The sequence below is a fragment of the Podarcis cretensis genome, assembly GCF_951804945.1.
Source record: "Podarcis cretensis genome assembly, chromosome: 2".
Taxonomy (NCBI): Eukaryota; Metazoa; Chordata; class Lepidosauria; order Squamata; family Lacertidae; genus Podarcis; species Podarcis cretensis.
In genome coordinates, this window is record NC_137171.1 from 114,819,256 (window position 1) to 114,841,434 (window position 22,179).

The following is a 22,179-nucleotide window of genomic DNA, read 5'->3' on the forward strand; positions in this document are numbered from 1 at the left end:
TGTTTCATCCTGCGTATTCCATTTCAGCAGCAAGTTATACATTTTTGATAAATTCTTAGTATTGGGTTCTAACAATTCTGTTTCCAATTGGAAGCCAATTTTCTTATCCATCTTATAGACCTCCATTATTTGGTAATAGTGAAGCCAATCTCTCACTTTATCCTTTAATTTCTCAAAGCTCTGCAATTTAAAATTACTACCCTCCTGTTCTAAGAGTTCCCAATATTTTGGCCATTTAGACTCCATGTTAAGTTTTTTCAACGCTTTTGCCTCCATTGGTGAAAGCCACCTTGGAGTTTTGTTCTCCAGTAGGTCTTTATATCTGATCCAAACATTGTACAGTGCCTTCCTGACAATATGATTTTAAAGCCTTTATGAACCTTAACTTTGTCATACCACAAATATGCATGCCACCCAAAGAAGTTATTAAAACCTTCTAAATCTAGAATGTCTGTGTTCTTAAGGAGCAGCCAATCCTTCAACCAGCAGAAAGCTGCTGATTCATAGTAAAGTTTCAAGTCTGGCAGGGCAAATCCCCCCCTTTCCTTTGCATCAGTTAAAATCTTAAATTTTATTCTGGGTTTTTTGCCCTGCCAGATAAATTTAGAAATATCTCGCTGCCATCCCCTAAAACACTCCATCTTGTCAACAATTTGTAGTGTTTGAAACAAAAATAACATTCTAGGCAATACATTCATCTTAATTAACCTGAAACTGTTCTTAACCTGAAGCACCACTTTAGCTAATGGGGCCTCCTGCTGCCGCTGCACCACTGGAGCCTGATTTCTGTTCTCATCCTGAAGCAAAGTTCTTAACCTGAAGAACTATTTCTGGGTTAGCGGAGTCTGTAACCTGAAGCGTATGTAACCTGAAGCGTATGTAACCCGAGGTACCACTGTACTGAGAATATTAGTTTGCCAATTAGTGCAGTACTAGACTTTTGATCGCCTAGAACAGTGCATTTGAAATGATCTGCAAAAACAAACAAATAAAAAAGAATCGACGGTGCCACTTTTGGGTTGCTCTGTTGTTGTGGCTTTCTTTTCAGTAAAGGAAACATATTTACTGGTCAGACTTGCGCTGTGCACACACCACACATTTAAAGCACATTTCCCCCCAAAATAATCCTGGGGTCTATAGTTTATTAAGGGTGCTGGGAATTGTAGTTCTGTGAAGGACAAACTGCAGTTCCCAGGATTCATTGGGGAAGGATATGTGATTTAAATGAATAGTGTGCACACAGTCTAAATCTAATTCTACCAATTCCACCATCTTATTATTTATACCCCGCCCACTCTGGGTGGCTTGCAGCATATATAAAACATAGTAAAACATTAAAAACTTCCCGATACAAGGTTGCCTGCAGATGTCTTCTATAAGATGCAGTTCTTTTTCTCCTTGACTTCCGATGGGAGGGCATTCCACAGGGCGGGTGCCACTACCATGAAGGCCCTCTGCCTGGTTCCCTATAACTTCACTTCTCACAGTGAGGGAACCCCCAGAAGATCCTTGGCGGAGGACCTCAGTGTCTGGGCTGAATGATGGGGGTGGAGACACTCCTTCAGGTATAACTTCAAAGCACATTTCCGCCCTCAAAGCATTCTGGGCACTGTAGTTTGTTGATTTAAGGGTTGCTGGGAATTCAACTGTACTTCTGCGAGGGGTGAATTAGACGGTGCCCAGAATTCTTTGAGGGAAAGAGTGTGCGTTGAATGAGCTTTAAAAGTATAGCCTCCACCAAAGTGCGATTGAATTCAGGGGGAGGGAGACTTCAGAGCAAATAAAGGGAGATTTGCGTTGTAAAAAGAAAGAAAGTGGAAAAAACCGAAAGGAGCCAAAGTCCATTCAAAAAGCAGGAGCAGCAAGGAATAAAAGCCGCTAGAAAGAGAAAAGAGCTTTTTATTGTTGTCGATTTATTAATCACCTCTTAAAGCACCACAGTGGGACACGGGTGGCGCTGTGGGTTAAACCACAGAGCCTAGGACTTGCCAATCAGAAGGTCGGTAGTTCGAATCCCTGCGACGGGGTGAGCTCCCGTTGCTTGGTCCCTGCTCCTGCCAACCTAGCAGTTCAAAAGCACGCCAGTGCAAGTAGATAAATAGGTACCGCTCCGGCGGGAAGGTAAACGGCATTTCCATGCGCTGCTCTGGTTCGCCAGAAGCGGCTTAGTCATGCTGGCCACATGTCCTGGAAGCTGTACGCCGGTTCCCTCGGCCAATAAAGCGAGATGAGCGCCGCAACCCCAGAGTCGGTCACGACTGGACCTAGTGGTCAGGGGTCCCTTTACCTTTTTTAAAGCACCGCAATGAACAAAAACAGTTAAAAAATGTGAAAGCATGGAATATATTTTAAGCCTCTGGAGAAAGAAAGCCTTTGGAGAAAGAGACCTTTTAAAGGAAAGAACATCAGGAAATATGGGATAAAAAAGATGTTTTAGGGAAAACCCCAGGTTTAAAAAATGGGGAATTCTTTTAAAGAAGACAGAAATGAGGGGTGGGCGGGCGACAGCCTCTGACCCCCGTCTCTTTCTCCCTCCCGCGCCCCATTGCCAGGGCCACCCCCTACCTGGCAAGAGGGCGAGGAGGGCGACGAGGAGTAGAGGCGCCGTCATGGTGCAGCCGCGTCCGAGGAGCCCGGCGTCCCCTCCTGCCTCCCAGGCAAGCGCTGCAGATCGGGAAATCCCCGCTGGGGCCCAAACGCTCCTGCTGCTGCTGCTGCTGCTGCCGGGAAACGTCCCGATCATTTTCGGACCCGCCTTCAGAGTGGGGAGAAAAGGGGATTGAGCAAGATCGCCGAAAGCTGCTGCTCCCGGCCGCGATCGCAATGCCTGGGCTTGGCTCGATTCCTCTTCCTCATTCTCCATCGCCGCCTTCAGGTTTATACTTATATGCCGCTGCTGTTCCTAACGACGCAGGAAACAAACAGGCGCAAACCTGCCGGCACATTTTCTATAGTAGCTAAAGCCCATAATTCGCAAACTCACAAAAACATCAAGGTTAATATAGGGTTGCCAAGGTTATATAGGGACAGACAATGCCTTTTTTTTCTGGAGGGACACAGAAAACGATGATTTCTTGAGTCAAAATGAGAGTACCCTAAACATTTTTAAAGGGAAAAAAAACAAACAATCACTGGGATTCGGCCTTCAGAAACAGGGTCCGGCAGAAATCGCTGATATTCCCAGGAAAATCAGCGTTTGTTGAGATTTTGTCCAAAAAAAAATTCAACAACTTTTGTGTCCGGATTTTCACATTTTGAAATATGGCAACCCAGGGGCGTAGTGTGGGGGGTGCAGGGGGGGCCGGCCGCACTGGGCACAACACCTGGGGGTTAGGGTTAGGGGGCGCAAATCCACGGGTTAGGGGGCGCAAATTACTTGCCTTGCCCCGGGTGCTGATAACCCACGCTACGCCACTGTGGCAACCCTAAAACAATTTTATTATTTGCACCCCATCCCTCTGACTGGGTTGCCCCAGCCGCTCTGGGAAGCTTCCTAACACATATGAAAGCATAATAAAGCATTAAACATTAAAAACTTCCCTATACAGGGCTGCCTTCAGAATACGGTTGCCCTAAATGCAAAGGCATTGTCCTCTTCTTTCCTCCTGACGGCAGTGTTTCTGTGCCCCTAAATAAGTGCTTGACAGGTGTAAATCCAACAGGTGTAGCCTTTTCTGTGGGATGGTTCAGAGACGAAGGTGCCATGTCCTGTTTTGTTTCTGCCAGCGTTAGCATTTTGGAAGATGCAGGACCCTGGCTGAAAGAGACGGGGAGCAATGGCAACCCTAATTTGGGGAAGGGGGGGGAGGGCGGGCTGGGAGTTGCAGCCATGGACTGCAAGAAGATCAAACCTCTCCATTCTGAAGGAAATCAGCCCTGAGTGCTCACTGGAAGGACAGATTGTGAAGCTGAGGCTCCAGTACTTTGGCCACCTCATGAGAAGAGAAGACTCCCTGGAGAAGACCCTGATGTTGGGAAAGATGGAGGGCACAAGGAGAAGGGGGCGACAGAGGACGAGATGGTTGGATAGTGTTTTCGAGGTTACCAGCATGAGTCTGACCAAGCTGCGGGGGGCAGTGGAGGACAGGAGTGCCTGGCGTTCTCTGGTCCATGGGGTCACGAAGAGTCGGACACGACTAAACGACTAAACAACAACAACAAAATACCTGGAGGGGCCAACGTTGGCTTCCCCTGGCTAGCACAACGCAGACAGGGCTCCCCCATGGTGAAGCAGTTGTTGCTGCATCGGAGCATCTCATCAAGGGCTGCGCATCGTTGAACTACGGAACTCACTGGCACAGGATACAGTGACTGGGGTGGTTTTAAAAGAGGGTTTTAAACCTGCTTGCAGGTTTTCCACAGGCATGCTGTCAAAAAGGATGCCGGACTAGATGGGCCATTGGCCTGATCCAGCCCAGGGCTCCTCTCATGCTCACTGTGAATAAGCGTTCAGGGTTAACTGCAGAAGCAGCCCACTCCATACCTTTAAAGCACAGCCCACTTCCTTGTTAAGGGTGCGGGGAACTATAGTTCTGTGAGAGGTAAACTATAGTTCCCAGGATTATTGGTGGGCAGGGGTTGGGATGTGCAGCGCAGGAGCCTCAGTTCTCTTCAAATTATTGCAGGCATATTCCAAATGTTGTGTTATCACACCCTAGTGGGAAAAGTTGGACCAGCAAGCAGGCACAGGGCTGAGTAATATTTTCACCTCAAGGGTTGAATTCCGTTCCGGACAACCTTTCTGAGGGACAGCAGGAGAGAGGACAGCGGTGGTGGGTCCAGAAGGAAAACCGGGAGGAGCAAGGAATGTAAATTTTACTTTGGCTTGGTTCTATACACTTCCCTCTCTGTCCTCCTTCCAGGCAAGCAATGGGGGCATGGGCTGTGGAGTGTCTCAAGGGCAGACAGAGGGGCCTGGAGGGCCGCATTTGCCTCTGTGGGCCTGAGATTCCCCTTCCTTGGGGGCAGCACATAACTGAAAGATGTCCATTGTGGAATCAGTGCAACTCACCTATATGTATTAAAATGGCGGCCTGTACTTCCGCTCCCCCCACAAAACAATTTACTCCAATTTTCCCTCTTGACATGGAAAGTCCTATGGGTGTAAGCCAGGATTTCTGTTAGGGGGGCAGGCTTTTGTGGGGGGGGAGAACCTCAGTTACCTAGGTATTTTTATTGAGTTGGGGGAGGGGCAGCTGTCCCTCCCTGCCCCCCCCAGCTATGCCCATGGAAAGTCCAATAAGTAAAAATAGCCGATCCTCAATTGCCCCTGATGGTGGTGCTTATTTGTCCCATGTGTGGCAACGTTTCATTGGGTGTCCCTTATATGTGTGCAAATTTAGAAATTTAGGAATAACTATGGTAATTTAGAGGGACGCGGGTGGCGTTGTGGGTTAAACCACAGAGCCTAGGGCTTGCCGATCGGAAGGTCGGCGGTTCGAATCCCCGCGATGGGATGAGCTCCTGTTGCTCGGTCCCAGCTCCTGCCAACCTAGCCATTCGAAAGCACGTCAAAGTGCAAGTAGATCAATAGGTACTGCTCTGGCAGGAAGGTAAATGGCGTTTCCGTGTGCTGCTCTGGTTCACCAGAAGTGGCTTAGTCATGCTGGCCACATGACCCGGAAGCTTTACGCCAGCTCCCTCGGCCAATAAAGCAAGATGAGCGCCGCAACCCCAGAGTCGGCCACGACTGGACCTAATGGTCAGGGGTCCCTTTACCTTTACCTATGGTAATTTAGATAGAAATACAGTACACCTCAGCCTAACGCAGAATACTATGACCAGGTGATCTCTCTGCCAGTTCACTCTCCAGTCTAGGTGTTGCTGTTGGGGGGAAAAGTAGTATAAACACCTGCAACTGGGAAATACTGGCCTGAGAGCGCTCCAAATGGAGAACAGCCTCTACCAAAGGTGTCATGGGGTTTGAAGACTCTCGAACACAGGACGCAAGAGAGAAATGTGCTAAGAGGAAGGCACGCTTGGCAAACCCTCACCGCGATCAACTCTCGCCCAGGAACCAATGTCCCCACTGTGGAAGGACGTGTGGATCCAGAATTGGCCTCCACCGTCATTTACGGACACTCAGTTAAAACCGTGTTCATGGAAGACAATCTTACTTGGCTACAAGTGATCACCGAAGAAGAAGAGAAGAAGAAGCTGTTGATGGGCAGCTTCACGGCCTTAGAGATTTAGACCAGGCAGCCATTCCAACAATAGAGGATTGTCCTCTGTAAAGTCAAATATATGGCAGCTACCACACAGCAGGGGAGGGATAAAAAAAAATGGAGCAGGGTAGTGATGCTGGAGGAGGAGGTGTTTAACATCAGCCCCAGGCAATTTTCCGGATCTCAGGCTCCCTTATCCCCTATGGGACCGCCTCTCCTGGTATGCCCCGCAGAGGACATTAAGGTCCACAAATGACAACATTTTGGAGGTCCCAGGTCGCAAGGTGATTAGATTGGTCTCAACTAGGGCCAGGGCCTTTTAAGTACTGGCCCCAACTTGGTGGAACACTCTGTCACAAGAGACTAGGGCTCTGTGGGACTTGACATCTTTCTGCAGCGACTGCAAGACAGAGCTGTTCCGCCTGGCCTTTGGTTTGGACTCAGTCTGACCCTTATGTTTCCCTCCCCTTATGGTTTTGCTCTATGGGCTACTTTTAAAATAAGGCTGCATTTTAAACTGCATTTTAACCTGCACGTATTTTAAATTGGGTTTTTCGCCCTATTATGTTTTTACTGTAATTTTACTGGTGTTAGCCACCCTGAGCCCGGCTTTGGCCGGGGAGGGCAGGGTATAAATAAAAATTATTATTATTATTATTATTATTATTACCCCTCCCCAAGCTGCTGTTAGCCTGGCATCAAGGGTTGGCATGTGGGTGAGCTGAATGCCCACCCACAACCAAAGCCTAGTGGCAAGAGCCTCCCTGGACTTGCTACAGTGAGGAGGCAGGGATGGAGCCATATAGAGGCTATCTTGCCCAAAGCTCCTCCAAAACTTGGCACCAACACTGCTAGCAAGGAATGTGTGTGTGGAGACACTGGTACCTAAAGACAGCCTAGTTTGGCACTTTTTGCTTTGTGCAGCTGGCATGAGATGTGCTGCTGTGATGGCAAAACATGCCCTCTGTAAACAACTCCCCTCCCCTCTTTGATTTCCCGTAAATCTGTGTTATTTTTGCAAGTTTACTAAGGCAGGGGTCAAGGCCCTCTCCTAGCCTTCCCAGCATATCTAATCTTTCAAAGGTCCAAGATCTTCCCACCCGGGTAAAACCATTGCCCCTTCCCATTCTAGTTAGGCAAAAACGAAAATTTGGGATGTTGACATCTTTTAAGTGTACTTTGTGGTTTTATTCTGCATTTTTATGCCCTGAGATCTTCAGATAAATAAATGACGGATAGGCTCACAATTCAGCTGTGTTGATTGGGAAAGAAAGAAAGAAAGAAAGAAAGAAAGAAAGAAAGAACGACATCAAGGGCTTATTGCAACCAATTCAGGGATATCCAATACCACTGTTTTACATTTTAATTAGAACTGGAAACAGGTCACGAACCAGCAAGGAGCTGTGGCCCATGACAAATGGCACAAAAAATAATTTCCTGCTTATTAATGGGCAGAAGAGCTCCTAAAATATGTGAACAGCTCATAAAACATAACGGCGCTCCTGACTGAATAAGGTATACATTTAAGTGGCATGTGACAAATTTGTACCAACTGTTTTACCCACAAGACACTATACAGGAAAGTGCCCTAGTTCAGTGGCGGATCATCTTTCAGAAGGTCCCAGGTTCAAGCCCTACCATCTCCAAGTGGGGTTGGGGAAGATTCCCTGTCTGAAATGTTGGAGAGCTGCATAGAATCGTAGAATTGTAGAGCTGGAAGGGACCCCGAGGGTCATCTAGTCCAACCCCCTGCAGTTCAGGAATCTTTTGCGCAATGTGGGGCTCGAACCCACAACCCGGGGAATGAGAGTCTCCTGCTCAGTGTAGACAACGCTGAGCTAGATGGACAGTTTCCTATGTCCCTGACGGGTGGGATTCCACAAATGAGTCCTGTCGACAGAAGACCTGTGCAAGGACTTACCTGAAATTGAGCCTAAAAGACCGGGCAGGGGGAATTGACTTGGAAGCGAAAGACTATAAGACCTTGGACCTGGCGAAGGGGAGAGTTGCTCAGGAGTCGTTGCCAGTAAGCCTTTCCACAATGACTGCCTAAACACACACCGTATATTTAAAGGAACTGTAGTTTATGTGTGCTGGGAATTGTAGTTCTGTGAGGGGTATAATTTGCAGGATTATTTGGGGTGTGTCATGTGCACACAGCCACTATTTGGTGGCGCTGTGGATTAAACCACAGAGCCTAGGACTTGCCAATCGGAAGGTCGGCGGTTTGAATCCCTGTGACGGAGTGAGCTCCTGTTGCTCGGTCCCTGCTCTTGCCAACCTAGCAGTTTGAAAGCACGCCCCAAAGTGCAAGTAGATAAATAGGTATCGCTCTGGCGGGAAGGTAAACGACGTTTCCGTGCGCTGCTTTGGTTCGCCAAAAGCAGCTTAGTCATGCTGGCCACATGACCCAGAAGCTGTACGTCGGGTCCCTCAGCCAATAAAGTAAGATGAGCGCCGCAACCCCAGAGTTGGTCACGACTGGACTTAATGGTCATGGGTCCCTTTTGTTGGTTTCTGTTTCTCACCGAGCAGCTGCGTGGAGTCACAGGACTCTGTTTACATTCCAGAGACCTTGCAGTCTCACGGGAAAGGGAGACGGAATGTGACGTTAGTGGTTTCCTGTTTCCTTTGTTCCTTTGTTTGGTTGCTCTCTGCTTTCATAGAGAGAGGATGTATTTTCTGTTCTGCGTAGTTTAGAAATAAAACTCTTTACAATGTAGCCCAACCTCTCGTCTCTTCTCTGTGCTGGGAACCCTGCTGGATAGAATGTGCTTGAGGCCTTATCAAAGGCTCAGGTCATTAAACACGTTGGAGGCGATTTCAAAGGTTCAGCTCGGAGGAAGATAATCGTCTTGGCCGAGCGGAGATTCCGACACCTTTACCTTTACCAAGCATAAGAAGCCAGACTTCCCCAGTGTGGTGTAGTGGTTAAGAGCGGTAGACTCATAATCTGGTCAACCGGGTTCAATTCCCTGTTCCTCCACATGCAGCTGCTGGGTGACCTTGAGCCAGTCACACTTCTCTGAAGTCTCTCAGCCCCCCTCATCTCACAGAGTGTTTGTTGTGCGGAAGAAAGGGAAAGGAGAATGTTAGCCGCTTTGAGACTCCTTCGGGTAGTGATAAAGCAGGATATCAAATCCAAACTCCTCCTTACTAAATAGACATTTCTGGGAATAGTTAATGTATTTTTCGCTCTATAAGACGCATCAGACCACAAGACGCACCTAGTTTTTGGAGGAGGAAAACAAGAAAAAAAATATTCTGAATCTCAAAAGCCAGAATAGCAAGAGGGGTCGCTGTGCAGTGAAAGCAGTAATCCCTCTTGCCGTTCTGGCTTCTGGGATAGCTGTGCAGCCTGCATCTGCTCCATAAGACGCACACACATTTCCCCTTACTTTTTAGGAGGGAAAAAGTGAGTCTTATAGAGCAAAAAATACGGTACATATTGAGGCACTTGGAACAGTTTGTCCACTTCTAGGAATTGCAGTTTAAGGAGACTGACAAACTGCAACATGTCCAGTAGAGGGGGGAGACTGAAGGAGCCAGGCATTGCTTTGGCCGGACAAGAGACAATTAACAGGCGATATGAAAGTCACCTTCAAATATCTGAAGGGCTGTTGCACAACGATGGAGCAAATTTGTTTTATGTTCCCTTGGGGTGAGGGCCCAAACTAATGGGTTGAAATCAAAAGAAAAAGGATTTCAACTAAACTTCCTGACAGTATGGGCTGTTCAACAATGAGAAGCAGGCTGGTGGTGCTTTCCTACACTAGAGGTTTTTAATCAGAGCCTGGAAGGCCACACCTAGCAGGGATGCTGTAGAACTTCCTGCTTTGGCCATGGGGTCGGATAAGATGCTAGCGTGGCTCAGTTGGTAGAGCACGAGACTCTTAATCTCAGGGTTGTGGGTTTGAGCCCCATGTTGCATTGCAGGGGGTTGGACTAGATGACCCTGGGGTCCCTTCCAACTCTACAATTCCATGATCACTGGTAGGATTCTCTCTCCCCACCACCCTGTGCTGGTGCCAGGCTATTTTGTGTCCTAGACCAGGCTAACTACTTACACCCCACTAAAAAAATAATAATACAATGCTAACTGCAATTTTCCGAAACAGGCACCTTGTCAGGAAAAATAAATAAATGGTAAAACATGAATTTATTTTAAATTGCAACAAGAAGTAATGCAACAATGTTCGATTTTGTTTTCCCGAGTGCAAAAAATATATGTTCCAGCACACAGATCCATTCCAGAGAATCTTGCATAATGTGCTGTTAAAATTCAAGTGTCTCAAAAGTTTCCATCTTGGGCATATCAAAAAAAGCATATCAAAAAATCTATTATTTGAGGGGACTTTCCACCCCTTCACCCCTAATTCCTTCAGGACAAGCACCGATGCAATGCAAGCTATTACTATTTTTTAAAAAATGCTTTTTATTAGATTTTCACTAGTTACACAGCAAGCATTATTTTTTCAATGCTTTTTGGTAGATTTTCATTAGTTAGTTATATATTCCAGTCCATATTTTAACATATATATATATATTGTGTGTGCACATAATCCAAACAATATCCATGTTTTTCCACCAGTGATTTCTCACCACCTCATTGCAGCTTCTTCTATCCTACTTTTCCTTTCCATTGTGTTGTTTACCTTTGTTATCTTTTTAACACACAATAAACCACTTGCTTGCTGACCCCTGATCTTAGCTAATTTACTGGGGGTCATGTACCACCTGTGCAACATTTCCATGAAATTTTCTTTTATTGTGTAGCAGGCTGTAAATCTTGTCTCTTTTTTGCCATAGTCGCAAAGCAAGCTTATTATTATTTTCATTATTATTCAATACTACTACTACTAATAAGTTTGCGTTTTGAGAAACTGCTCAAACCCTAAAATAGAAGCAAAACATTATCGGAAGTTCCTGAGCGATAGAATACTATAACGAAAGAAGAGCGGCACCCGGGGCCGCTTATAGGAGGCGGCAACGTGGCTCAAGCGCCGCTCCCGGGAAGCCGCGAAGCCTCCCGTTTCCAGAGGAGGGCGGGGATTGGTTGCCAAGGTGACCGGTGAGGGGGCGCGGCCGGAACCTCGCTACTCCCGCCAGCCTCCTTTCGCGGCGTCGCGCGTTTATGACGCCACGGGCCTTAAAGGGGAAGAGGGCGAGGATTTCCCCCCTCCCTTCTCTTAAAGCGCCCGCGCAGGGGATTAGCAACTTCTCCCACCGTGCGGCCAAGTAGTTTCTTTCGCTTCTCCCCCCTCCCCCAACGCGCCGCCCCTCATTAGCTTTTTTTTATTATTTTTTTCCCCCTTCCCCTATGTGGAGGACGAATATTCCTCCCCTTTCCCCGGCCGCCTGGCCCTTTAAGGAGGCCGCTTTAATTCCTTTCTCTGGCTCTTGCCTCCTTGTTTGGCCATTCGGGGCCCACCCCTTCTCCTCCAAGAGAGGGGGAGCAAGGCTGCAAGGTGAGGAGGGGGAAGGGGACGGAGGGGGGGGCTGGGAAACTCAGAGGTGGGGTGGGGGGGGGCCAAGGGTGCCTCTTTGCCGCTTGCTCGCGAGGAAGAAAGGAGCGTGCAAAAGGGGGCAGAGGAGGGTAAGCCAAAGAGGAGGAGGAGGGTGGGGATGGTATTGTCTGCTCCCGGCTGTGAATGGGAAGTGGGGAAGACTTGTAAAAAAAGGGGGGAGAGGGGGCGGGGGTGGGGGGGGAAGAGAAAAAGAAAGAGCTCCTTTGCACTTGCTTGCTAGCAAAGGGGGTGTGTGAAAAGGGCGGGCGGTGGGCGTTTCGAAAACCTTGCAGAAAGGCGCTTTTCTCTCTCTCTCTTTTTGGGGAAATTTTAAATAGGAGAAAACACACACGCTGCTTGTACAGTGGTACCTCGGGGTTGCATACGCTTCAGGTTACAGACTCCGCTAACCCAGAAATAGTGCTTCAGGTTAAGAACTTTGCTTCAGGGTGAGAACAGAAATCGTGCTCCGGTGGCGTGGCAGCAGCAGGAGGCCCCATTAGCTAAAGTGGTGCTTCAGGTTAAGAACAGTTTCAGGTTAAGTACAGACCTCCGGAACGAATTAAGTACTTAACCCGAGGTACCACTGTATTATCGCACGTGGGAGCGTGGGAAGCTTTATTCCTTGCCAAAAAACCACCACCGGGGTGCAAAGGTAGGAGTGGCGTTGGTGCGCCTTAGCTCGCATCACCGCACTGGATGGGTGTGAATGGGAGAGCTGCTGGGGGGGGGGCAGTTGGGGAAGGTTGGCAGGCCGTTTCACACATTGCGTGTAGGAGATTTTCCAGCGTTTGCTTGCAGGTGCCTCGGCGACCCGTTAGCTTTGGAGAAACGCACCCACCCACCCACATAACGATCCGCATAGAGTTTAATCACTTTCTCTCTAAACCCCCCAATCGCTCACGTGCTTTCTCTGTGCAGAACTCGAATGTAGCAAACAGCATTTTTTAAAAAAAACAACATTTGTGGAATTAATTGCATCTCTCTGCTTGCACGTGCATCTATTTCACAATGCGTTCATGTGCTGGAAAGCCCAGTTGAGCTGCTGGTTCCCAGCAAATGTAACTCTCTTTAAACACACGGTTCAGCCATCTTATGGGCTGAAAGATGAGATAGAAGTGGAAGTGGAAGTTTTCGAAATCACAGTGGCGGCGGACCTACATCTGCGCCTCTCTTTTTCAGTGTAACGTGTGAACTAAGATTTGGAAAGGGAGGCCAGATAAATGGGTTTTACTGTACTGGTGCACTGATCTCAAAAGAGGAGGTTAAAGAAAATGATGAACCTCTTCATATACAGAACTGCCTTTTTTGTCAGCTGAGACGTTATCTGGAGAAAACAGATCTGGCCTCATTCACTTTCACCCTGGTTAAATCCACATTAGACTACTTCATGTGCTCTGCATGGTGCTGCTATTGAAGGCGGCTTGAAAATTCAAGCATCACCTGGCTCCTTGGCAGGCCAGTCGATTGGAGCATATAGCACAAATTCTGTACTGGTCTTTCCAAGCCCAGTTGAAAGTGCTGGTGGTTCCCTTTAAAGCTCTAAATGATTTGGGACCCAGGTTATCTGAAGAGCTGCCTGCATCTTGGTCCTTTGTACTGGCTTTTCCAGGTTGTAGAATTGTCCAACTTCCCAACCACCTGCTGCTCACGGCAAGCCGTAAAACAGGGTGTCCTACAGCACTGGCAGGAGCTGAGCTGGCCCATGTTCTGCTGCATCCCATTGCTGTCATTTGGCTGATGTAGCCTGGAGCAGGCTTTTGCCCAAACCTTGCACCCTGATTGGTATAGGTAAAGGGACCCCTGACCATTAGGTCCAGTTGTGACCGACTCTGGGGTTACGGCACTCATTTTGCTTTATTGGCCGAGGGAGCCGGCGTACAGCTTCCGGGTCATGTGGCCAGCACGACTAAGCCACTTCTGGCGAACCAGAGCAGCGCACGGAATCGCCGTTTACTTTCCCGCCAGAGCGGTACCTATTTATCTACTTGCACTTTTGACGTGCTTTCGAACTGCTAGGTTGGCAGGAGCAGGGACTGAGCAATGGGAGCTCACCCCATCGCGGGGATTCGAACCGCCAACCTTCTGATCGGCAAGTCCTAGGCTCTGTGGTTTAACCCACAGCGCCACCCGCATCCCTATTGGTATAGGTACCTCACAATATATCTTTCGTATGTTCTATATCAGGGTGTGTGTAGCCATTCTCTCCAGATCTTGCCAGACTACAAGTCCCATCATCCTTGATGGTTGGCCATCCTGGCTGAGGCTGATGGGAGCTGGAGTTCCCACAGCATCCAAAGGTTACCCTGTTGGCTATCCCTGTTAACGTGATATCAATTGCTGGAAATTGCAGGAGGGGAGAGTGCAGTTGTGCTCAGGTCTTGCTTGCTGGTTTCCCACAGGACCGCCTCTCCCGGTATGCCCCACGGAGGACCTTAAGGTCCATAATTAGCAACACCTTAGAGGTCCTGGGCCCTAAGGAAGTCAGACTAGCCTCAACCAGAGCCAGGGCCTTTTCAAAACTGGCTCCGGCCTGGTGGAACTCTCTGTCTCATGAGACCAGGGCCCTGCAAGATCTGATTTCTTTCCGCAGGGCCTGTAAGACAGAGTTGTTCCTCCTGGCCTTTGGCTTGGAGCCAGTTTGATTCCCTGCCCCCCTTTCTTTTTTCCTTTCTCCTCCCGTGATAAGGCTGCATTTTAATGTTTTAATGTTGTACAGTGGTACCTCAGGTTACATACGCTTCAGGTTACATACGCTTCAGGTTACAGACTCCGCTAACCCAGAAATAGTACTTCAGGTTAAGAACTTTGCTTCAGGATGAGAACAGAAATTGTGCTCTGGCGGCATGGCAGCAGCGGCAGGCCCCATTAGCTAAAGTGGTGCTTCAGGTTAAGAACAGTGTCAGGTTAAGAACGGACCTCCGGAACGAATTAAGTACTTAACCCGAGGTACCACTGTATTTTAATCTTGTTTTTTAAGTTGTATTTCAATCAAATGGTTTTTATTATTGGTTGTTAGCTGCCCGTCTTGGCTGGGGAGGGCAGGGTATAAATAATTTTATTTTTATTATTATCTGTTCAGCCTCTGTGAGAACAGGATGCTGGAGTATAAGGGCCGTTGGCCTGATCCAGCGGGCTCTTCTAATGTTCCTAAATGCCTCTCGGCCCAAAGGCTGTTGATCCTTCAATACTGCAGCACCACATTTTCCTCTCTTTGTTTTCAGTGTCTCGGCCTCCCGCCCTCCTGGGCCTGCCTCTTCCGTGTCTTCCTTCCCTCTCCACGCACATCCTGACCCTCTTCTCCCTCCTGTGAGGACTGATGGCATCTGGCGTCGAGCTTCTTCGCTTCCAGCTCCCCGGCCACGAGGCGGCCACCCTTCGCAACATGAACCAGCTCCGCTCGGAGGAGCGCTTCTGCGATGTCACCATCGTGGCCGACAGCCTCAAGTTCCGGGGCCACAAGGTCATCCTGGCTGCCTGCTCCCCTTTCCTGAGGGACCAGTTCCTCCTCAACCCTTCCTCTGAGCTCCAGGTCTCCCTTATGCACAGCGCCAAAATCGTGGCCGACCTGCTCCTCTCTTGCTACACCGGCGCCCTAGAGTTTGCCGTCAGAGACATCGTCAACTACCTGACCGCCGCCAGCTACCTGCAGATGGAGCACGTGGTGGAGAAGTGCCGGAATGCCCTCTCCCAGTTCATCGAGCCCAAAATCAGCCTCAAGGAAGACTCGGCGAAGTTCGGAGGCCACCGAAGGTCCAAGTCCCCCAGTGTAGTGGGCTGTTCCACCTCGTCCCGCAAAGAACATTCACGCAAGAGGTTTGCTGAAGAATCCGCTTTCATCTGATCCTTCCCCCCTCCCATCCCCCCTTTTGCGAAAAAAGTTCGCAAAAATAATTGGTCCACTTGAGCTCACATTAACCCACCTTAATCAAGTTCCTTCCTGAAAGAAGAAATAAAAGAAAAGAAAAAAGAAAACCAACTTTTGGGAAAGGTTCCCTGCCTGGTCGCCTGGAGGTGATTTCTTGCCCACCACAGGTGACCAAGGCAAGCGGTTTAATGATAATATTTGTTTAAATGTGCAATAAGGAATGCTTTGGGTAAGTAAGGCAATAGCACCATTTTCTGGTGGCCAGTGAAATAAGCACACCACCGGCTTTAATTTTCAATCAATCTGAGCTAATTAATGTGTTTTTACTAAACAAACACATGTTCACCTCCTCAGGATCGCCAGTAGTAAACGGGCAAGTTTTCCAGGGCACTAATTCCAACCTATAGATATGGGAGATGGTCGGTAGCTCAGCGGTGGAACCTGGTTTTTCTGCGTGGGAGGTTTTGCATTCAGCGACCTGACTTCTTGACCTAGAAGTAGTGCTGGGAAAATGTCCTCTGCCCAACACCTTGGAGAAATGCAGCCAATTAGTGGAAGGTGAAGGCAGAGTAGGCAGGTTCTCCCAGGGTGTGAGGCTGGAGGAAGAGGGGAAAGCTCCCAGGTAAAAGCTGGGAGGGTTCACTTTTCTGTGTGTGGAATAAGGATTAAGATATAGTTGCAACAGAGGGCCTGGTGTTTTTTTTTACTCTTCTCATTCTTTATTCCCTTGTTTATTCTTGCTTCTTTCCTGTTATGTTGAAAATTCATGATAAAAATGGATTTTAAAAAGAGAAATGCAGCCAATCAGAACCACTGGCCTCAAATCCCTCCGACTGTACCATGCCTGGCAAACTGCCTGATGAGAGTTAATAGTCCCAGCAACATCTGAAGGGCCAGAGGTTCCTCCCCCGGCCTAGATCAGCCAACCGTCCAATGCATGTACAGTCGTACCTTGGTTTTCGAACAGCTTTGTTCTTGAACGTTTTGGCTCCCGAATGCCGCAAACCTGGAAGTGAGTGTTTCGGTTTGCGAGCTATTTTTGGAAGCTGAATGTCTGACGGGGCTTCCACAGCTTCTGATTGGCTGCGGGAGCTACCTGCAGCCAATCAGAAGCTGCGCTTTGGTTTCCGAACGTTTTGGAAGTTGGACGGAATTCCGGAACAGATTCCACTTGACTTCCAAGGTACGACTGTATAAGGGATTCCTCGTGATGATTCTCTGCCACCGTTGCACTAATTTGTGTCTTTGTGCCTGGCAGGTCCATGCCGCGGCCCATCAAGCTGGAGTTCCCGATGGAGGAAGATCTGGAGATGAAGGCGGAGGACGAGGACGAAGAGCAGGACGACGACTACGGGGACGATGACGCCGTCTCTGACATCTGCATCGTGAAAGTGGAGTCCGCCCTGGAGGTGGCGCAGCGGCAGAAGAAGCAGCAGGCGGGTACCACGTGGAGCAAAGATATGTCCCCTCAGCAGAGCTGGAGCAAAGAGCCTTCTCCACAGCAAGCTTGGGGCAAAGAGTCTTCTCCGCCACCCGGCTGGAGCGAGGACGCATCCGGAGACCAGGAAGAACCTCAGGTCAACTCGACGGTGGCGGAGGCCATGGGCTCCCCTCCAGAGTCGACACCGGAGAAGTCCCAGCAAGGGGTGGTGAAGGCTTCCTACAGCCTCTCGGAGGACGCTGAGGGCGAAGGCCTTCTCATCATCCCCGGCGGAGGCTACTTGGAGGAGACCAGCGAGGCGGCGGCCGTTGCAGCAGAATGCCAGAGCAGCGGCGGAGGGATGGGGCTGGTGCTGGCCGGACTGAGCGGGCGGCCTTTCTCCACCTTCCCTTCGGCAGGGAGAGGCGGCGGTTCGGGGACGCCGGGGGGAGGCGGCGGCTCGCGGATAATCCGCTGCACCAAGTGCGAGGAGGTGTTCCAGGGGGTGGAGAAGCTGGTCTTCCACATGCGGGCGCACCACTTCATCTTCATGTGCCCCCGGTGCGGCAAGCAGTTCAACCATAGCAGCAACCTCAACCGGCACATGAACGTCCACCGCGGCGTCAAGTCGCACTCGTGCACCATCTGCGGCAAGTGCTTCACCCAGAAGTCCACGCTGCACGACCACATGAACCTCCACAGCGGCGAGAGGCCGTACCGCTGCTCCTACTGCGACGTCCGCTTCGCCCACAAGCCCGCCATACGGCGCCACCTCAAGGAGCAGCACGGGAAGACCACGGCCGAGAACGTAATGGAGGCCAACGTGACCGAAATCAATGTCCTCATTCGCTGAGGGAGGAGGAGGAGGAAGAGGCGGAGTCGCGGCGGCAGGAAGTGGAAAGGGAGGGGACTCCTGAGCTCCAAGGGAGGGAAGCGGGGGTGTAGCGGTTAGAATGTGTGGGCTGCGAGCCAGGAACCCCCTGAGGGTTGTTTTTTTGGGGTAGGGACTAGGTTTAGTGTCTTAGTTTGCTAGAGGGATGGAATTCCTGGATTATTTGGAAGGGAATGAGGGTGGGCAGGGATAGAAGATTAGAGAAGCGTAAATCACGTGGGAAGCATTTGCTCCTTGGTTGCCTGGGAGGTGTGGGGAGGGGGTCTAGTTAGTGAGGGGAGGGAGCTGTGAGGATACTGGATTGTTTGGCTCTGTTCTCTTCTTCCGCAGTGCCCCATCCCTCTGTCCTTTGTGCCCAGTTACCAGAAACCACTACCTCTTTTATAGCCCGGACCTATCTCAGCAGCCAAAGAACTACTTTAAAAGGCCATTGAAGAAACAACCACGGTGTCTGTAGGGAGGGTGAATTGCATCAAGAGACAGCAAGCACTGCCCTGAGCCTGTCCCCCTACGCAGAGCTGGGTGGGTGCAAATTCACCCAGGAGCCTGCAGAGGGGAGCCAGATGTGGCCCTAAGCCTCCCGGTGACTGTAGCTGTGACAGGGAAGTTGGCAGTGATCTTGTTTTCCCATGTCAATTCGCCGCGAGAGCCAGACCCCCTACACACGCACACAAAAGTCTCTACTGTGTAGTTTGACTTCAGAAACCAGTTAGTCTTGGGGCACATTTTGATCCAAATACTGAGAAGCCAGTACAGTGGTACCTCGGGTTACATACGCTTCAGGTTACATATGCTTCAGGTTACAGACTCCGCTAACCCAAAAATAGTACCTCGGGTTAAGAACTTTGCTTCAGGATGAGAACAGAAATTGTGCAGCGGCAGGCCCCATTAGCTAAAGTGGTGCTTCAGGTTAAGAACAGTTTCAGGTTAAGAACGGACCTCCGGAACGAATTAAGTACTTAACCCGAGGTTCCACTGTAATTCTGTGAGGAACTGCCGGAGGGGGGCGGGACAGCAAGGCTTGAGCGTATTCTGCACCATGTAAGTATGGAATCTCAACGTTCAATACTTTAAACAAGCAAGGAAGTTACTAGTCTTTATGGCTGTGAACATATGTTTGGAATCTGATAGCAGCAGTGACAGGAAGCTGGGAGAGCACCAGGAGGCAGGACTTCCTCTGATCAGAGAGTGGACTTCCAGGGCAGGCCTCCTCGCTCCTTTCGATGACTAGCAGCAGCAAAAAAATGAATGACGCAAAAATAAACCAGTGAAGCCCTTTACTTTGTATAAATCTTCTCAAGTCACAAGGTCTTGCTTTCCGTGGTGCAAAATGTGGATTGACCTCTACGTCTTTTTTCAAAGCACAGAGTATAGACATAACGCTGCAAAGAAGGAAACCTTTAGAAACCCAATGTGAGATACAGTCGTGCCTTAGTTTTCAAACAGCCTATTTCTCGAATGTTTTGGCTCCTGAACAATCAAAACCCAGAAGTGACTGTTCAAAGTTTGCAAACTGTTTTGGGAAGCCGAACGTCCAATGGGACGTCTGTGGCTTTCGATTGGCTGCAGGAGCTTCCTGCAGCCAATCAGAAGCTGCGATTTGGAAGTCGAACGGACTTCCGGAACGGATTCCATTTGACTTCCAAGTTACGACTGTATTGGCTAATGCAGGGATCGGAAAACCTGGAGCTTGTGGGATCTCCTCGTTTAAAAAAGGAGGTAGGATCCCAAAGTCCACTGACCAGAGCCAGATGCAAAATAGTGGATCTGAGCAAGAAGCCAGTTAGGAATGTATAAAGATCCCTTCTGGGTTAGGCCAGTGACCCATCTGCCTCCACATCCTCCTCTCACAGTGGCCAACTATGTGCTGTCCCCCATGAGCCATACACTGGGATGCAATGACTTGCGTATACAAGTGGGTTGCCAGAATCCCACCTTACTCCTGCTAAGAGCCCTTTATAAAAACGCCGTGGGAGGAACAGAGCTGTCTGTCTCAAGATTTAGGGCAGGGGTAGGCAAACTAAGGGCCGGGGGCCGGATCCGGCCCAATCGCCTTCTCAGTCTGGCCCGTGGAAGGTCCGGGAATCAGCATGATTTAACATGAGTAGAATGTGTCCTTTTATTTAAAATGCATCTCTGGGTTATTTGTGCGGCAGAGGAATTTGTTCATTCCCCCCCCCCCAAATATAGTCTGGCCCCCTACAAGGTCTGAGGGACAGTGGGCCGGCCCCCTGCTAAAAAAGTCTGCTGACCCCTGAATTTTAGGGCATTGCAGGCGGTGCCCCTGCACAGGGCACCGAGCGGGGGGTGGGGGTGGCAAAATTGTGAATATCCATAACTGAGAAGATGCATTTTGAGGGTGCCAAATTTTATGAAAGGTAACCAAAGTCTGCCCCTGCCAGGCTAGTAAAACATTTTTCAGGCTGGTAGCTTTTGTGCATGTGTTTGCGATGAAGGCGAGTCATGCTGAATACTAAGAAAGAACGAGTGCCAAATAAATGCGAAAAAATACTGTTGTTTGGTCCAGAAAAGGGCAAGCAAGGCACATTTATAGGTGTCCTTCCAAGGCCAGGCCAATACATTTTGCTGCCTGAGGCAAAGCAGCAGGCAAACCCCTCACCCCCAAATAAAGGTACATAATACCCAAGGCCACCAGCCAAGTTATTTTGGCATTTTGAGGCTGAAAATCCCCCATGCATCTCTTCCTTCTCCTTGGCAGTAAAAAACCCCCAACGGTAATGAAGTCCGTTGATAACAACCTGTTAGCTTTTCATGACACACGAAGTTTGCTGCCTCACTGTCTAACGGTAGGGCTGGCCCTGAATACATACGAAGTTGCCTTATGCCAAGTGAGACTGCTGGTTCAATACAGTAGTACCTCGGGTTACATACGCTTCAGGTTACAGACTCCGCTAACTCAGAAATATTACCTCAGGTTAAGAACTTTGCTTCAGGATGAGAACAGAAATTGTGTGGTGGCAGCAGGAGGCCCCATTAGCTAAAGTGGTACCTCAGGTTAAGAACAGTTTCAGGTTAAGAACGGACCTCCAGAACGAATTAAGTACTTAACCCGAGGTACCACTGTACTATCAACATTGATTGTTGTTTGTTTGCCAGGAAAGTTGACAGAGGATGTTATTTTCCCTATCTGGAGATGTCTGAGATTGTACCCAGGAACTTCTGCATGCAAAGCAGATATTCCGCTACTCAGATGTGGCCATTCTTTGTTTCCACTTCGGCCCTGCATGTGCTTTGTGCTAAATTATATATACGCACAGGTACACACACGTGTGTGTATATATAATATCAAAATTCTGAGGCGTGGAAAGCTGGATCTTGCAACCTGTGTGGGATGTGCACGGGTATCACTGCTTATATCTGTTATAGATAGGTAGCCGTGTTGGTCTGCCATAGTCAAAACAAAATAAAAAAATTCCTTCCAGTAGCACCTTAAAGACCAACTAACTAACTTAGAACTAACTTAGTTGGTCTTTAAGGTGCTACTGGAAGGAATTTTTTTATTTTGTTTTGCTTATATCTGATCATTCATACTGCTAATGAATAACTTGGGGGTGGGGATTGTTGAGGGTGGAGCCCGGTACCGAATCCTTAAGCGCTTCCCGCAAGGAATCCTGCCAAACTGCTGCTCTGCTGCTCTGGTTTCTGAGATATCGGCAAGCACTGTTCACTTTCAAGCATGTCACAGCTTTGAGGACTAGAAACTTCTCTTTTTCAAAACCCGTAACAGGAACTGAAATTCTTAGGACACTGAATTCTCTACATGGTACCAAAATGCCAAGTTGCGTACGCGGGATACTCAACGGTTCTTGAATCTGTCCCAGAGGCAATGAGGGGTGGTGAGTTATCTCCTTGAGGTGGTAATGGCTCTGATCTCCAAGACCCTTAACTAGTGTCTTTTTTTCTCATTAAAACTTTTTTTTTCTAAAAATAAATCAATAAAAGAAACTATAATTTTGTTGTTGTTGTTGTTACCTGTTTCAGCGGAGGGGGCAGGAAGCCCTAATTGTAAAAGAAGTAGTAGAAGAAGAAAAGCACAAATTATTAAATTATTAATGCCCTAATTGTAAAAGAAGTAGAAGAAGAAGAAAAAGCACAAATTATTAAATTATTAATGCCCTAATTGTAAAAGAAGTAGTAGAAGAAGAAAAAGCACAAATTATTAAATTCAGGGTGCATTAGGGTGTATGTATGCATCAGGGAGGGACGCAGGTGGCGCTGTGGGTTAAAGCCTCAGCGCCTAGGACTTGCCGATCGTAAGGTCGGCGGTTCGAATCCCTGCGGTGGGGTGCGCTCCCGCTGCTCGGTCC

General features: G+C 48.8%; 2 protein-coding genes and 1 long non-coding RNA gene across 5 annotated transcripts in view; 2 read left to right on the plus strand and 1 right to left on the minus strand.

The window, feature by feature from the left end:
* Window positions 1-2,878, minus strand: part of C2 (complement C2) — a 45,257-nt gene extending 42,379 nt beyond the window's left edge. Inside the window, exon 1 of the mRNA XM_079960163.1 lies at window positions 2,566-2,878. Within this exon, the coding sequence (XP_079816289.1) occupies window positions 2,566-2,863 (298 nt within the window). The 5' untranslated portion in view covers window positions 2,864-2,878. The remainder of the gene's footprint in view (window positions 1-2,565) is intronic.
* LOC307209241 overlaps window positions 1-21,827 on the plus strand; it is a 45,947-nt gene extending 24,120 nt beyond the window's left edge. The window contains exons 1-2 of one of the 2 annotated variants that reach the window (XR_013835466.1): window positions 14,390-14,560; window positions 20,884-21,827. This is a non-coding gene — a long non-coding RNA (uncharacterized lncRNA). Of the gene's footprint in view, window positions 1-14,389; window positions 14,561-20,883 lie in introns of those variants that run through there. The other variant, XR_013835465.1, reaches the window with a different exon arrangement.
* On the plus strand, window positions 11,308-21,827 carry ZBTB12 (zinc finger and BTB domain containing 12). 2 transcript variants are annotated; one of them, XM_079963520.1, is made up of 3 exons: window positions 11,308-11,632; window positions 14,896-15,487; window positions 16,798-21,827. In XM_079963520.1, exons 2-3 carry the CDS (start codon window positions 14,991-14,993, stop codon window positions 17,810-17,812), a joined length of 1,512 nt encoding a protein of 503 aa, XP_079819646.1. In that variant the 5' UTR covers window positions 11,308-11,632; window positions 14,896-14,990; the 3' UTR covers window positions 17,813-21,827. The 2 variants fall into 2 exon arrangements, with proteins under 2 accessions (XP_079819646.1, XP_079819647.1); XM_079963521.1 differs by lacking the exon at window positions 11,308-11,632 and adding an exon at window positions 11,686-11,760.
* Window positions 21,828-22,179: the final 352 nt, after the last annotated feature.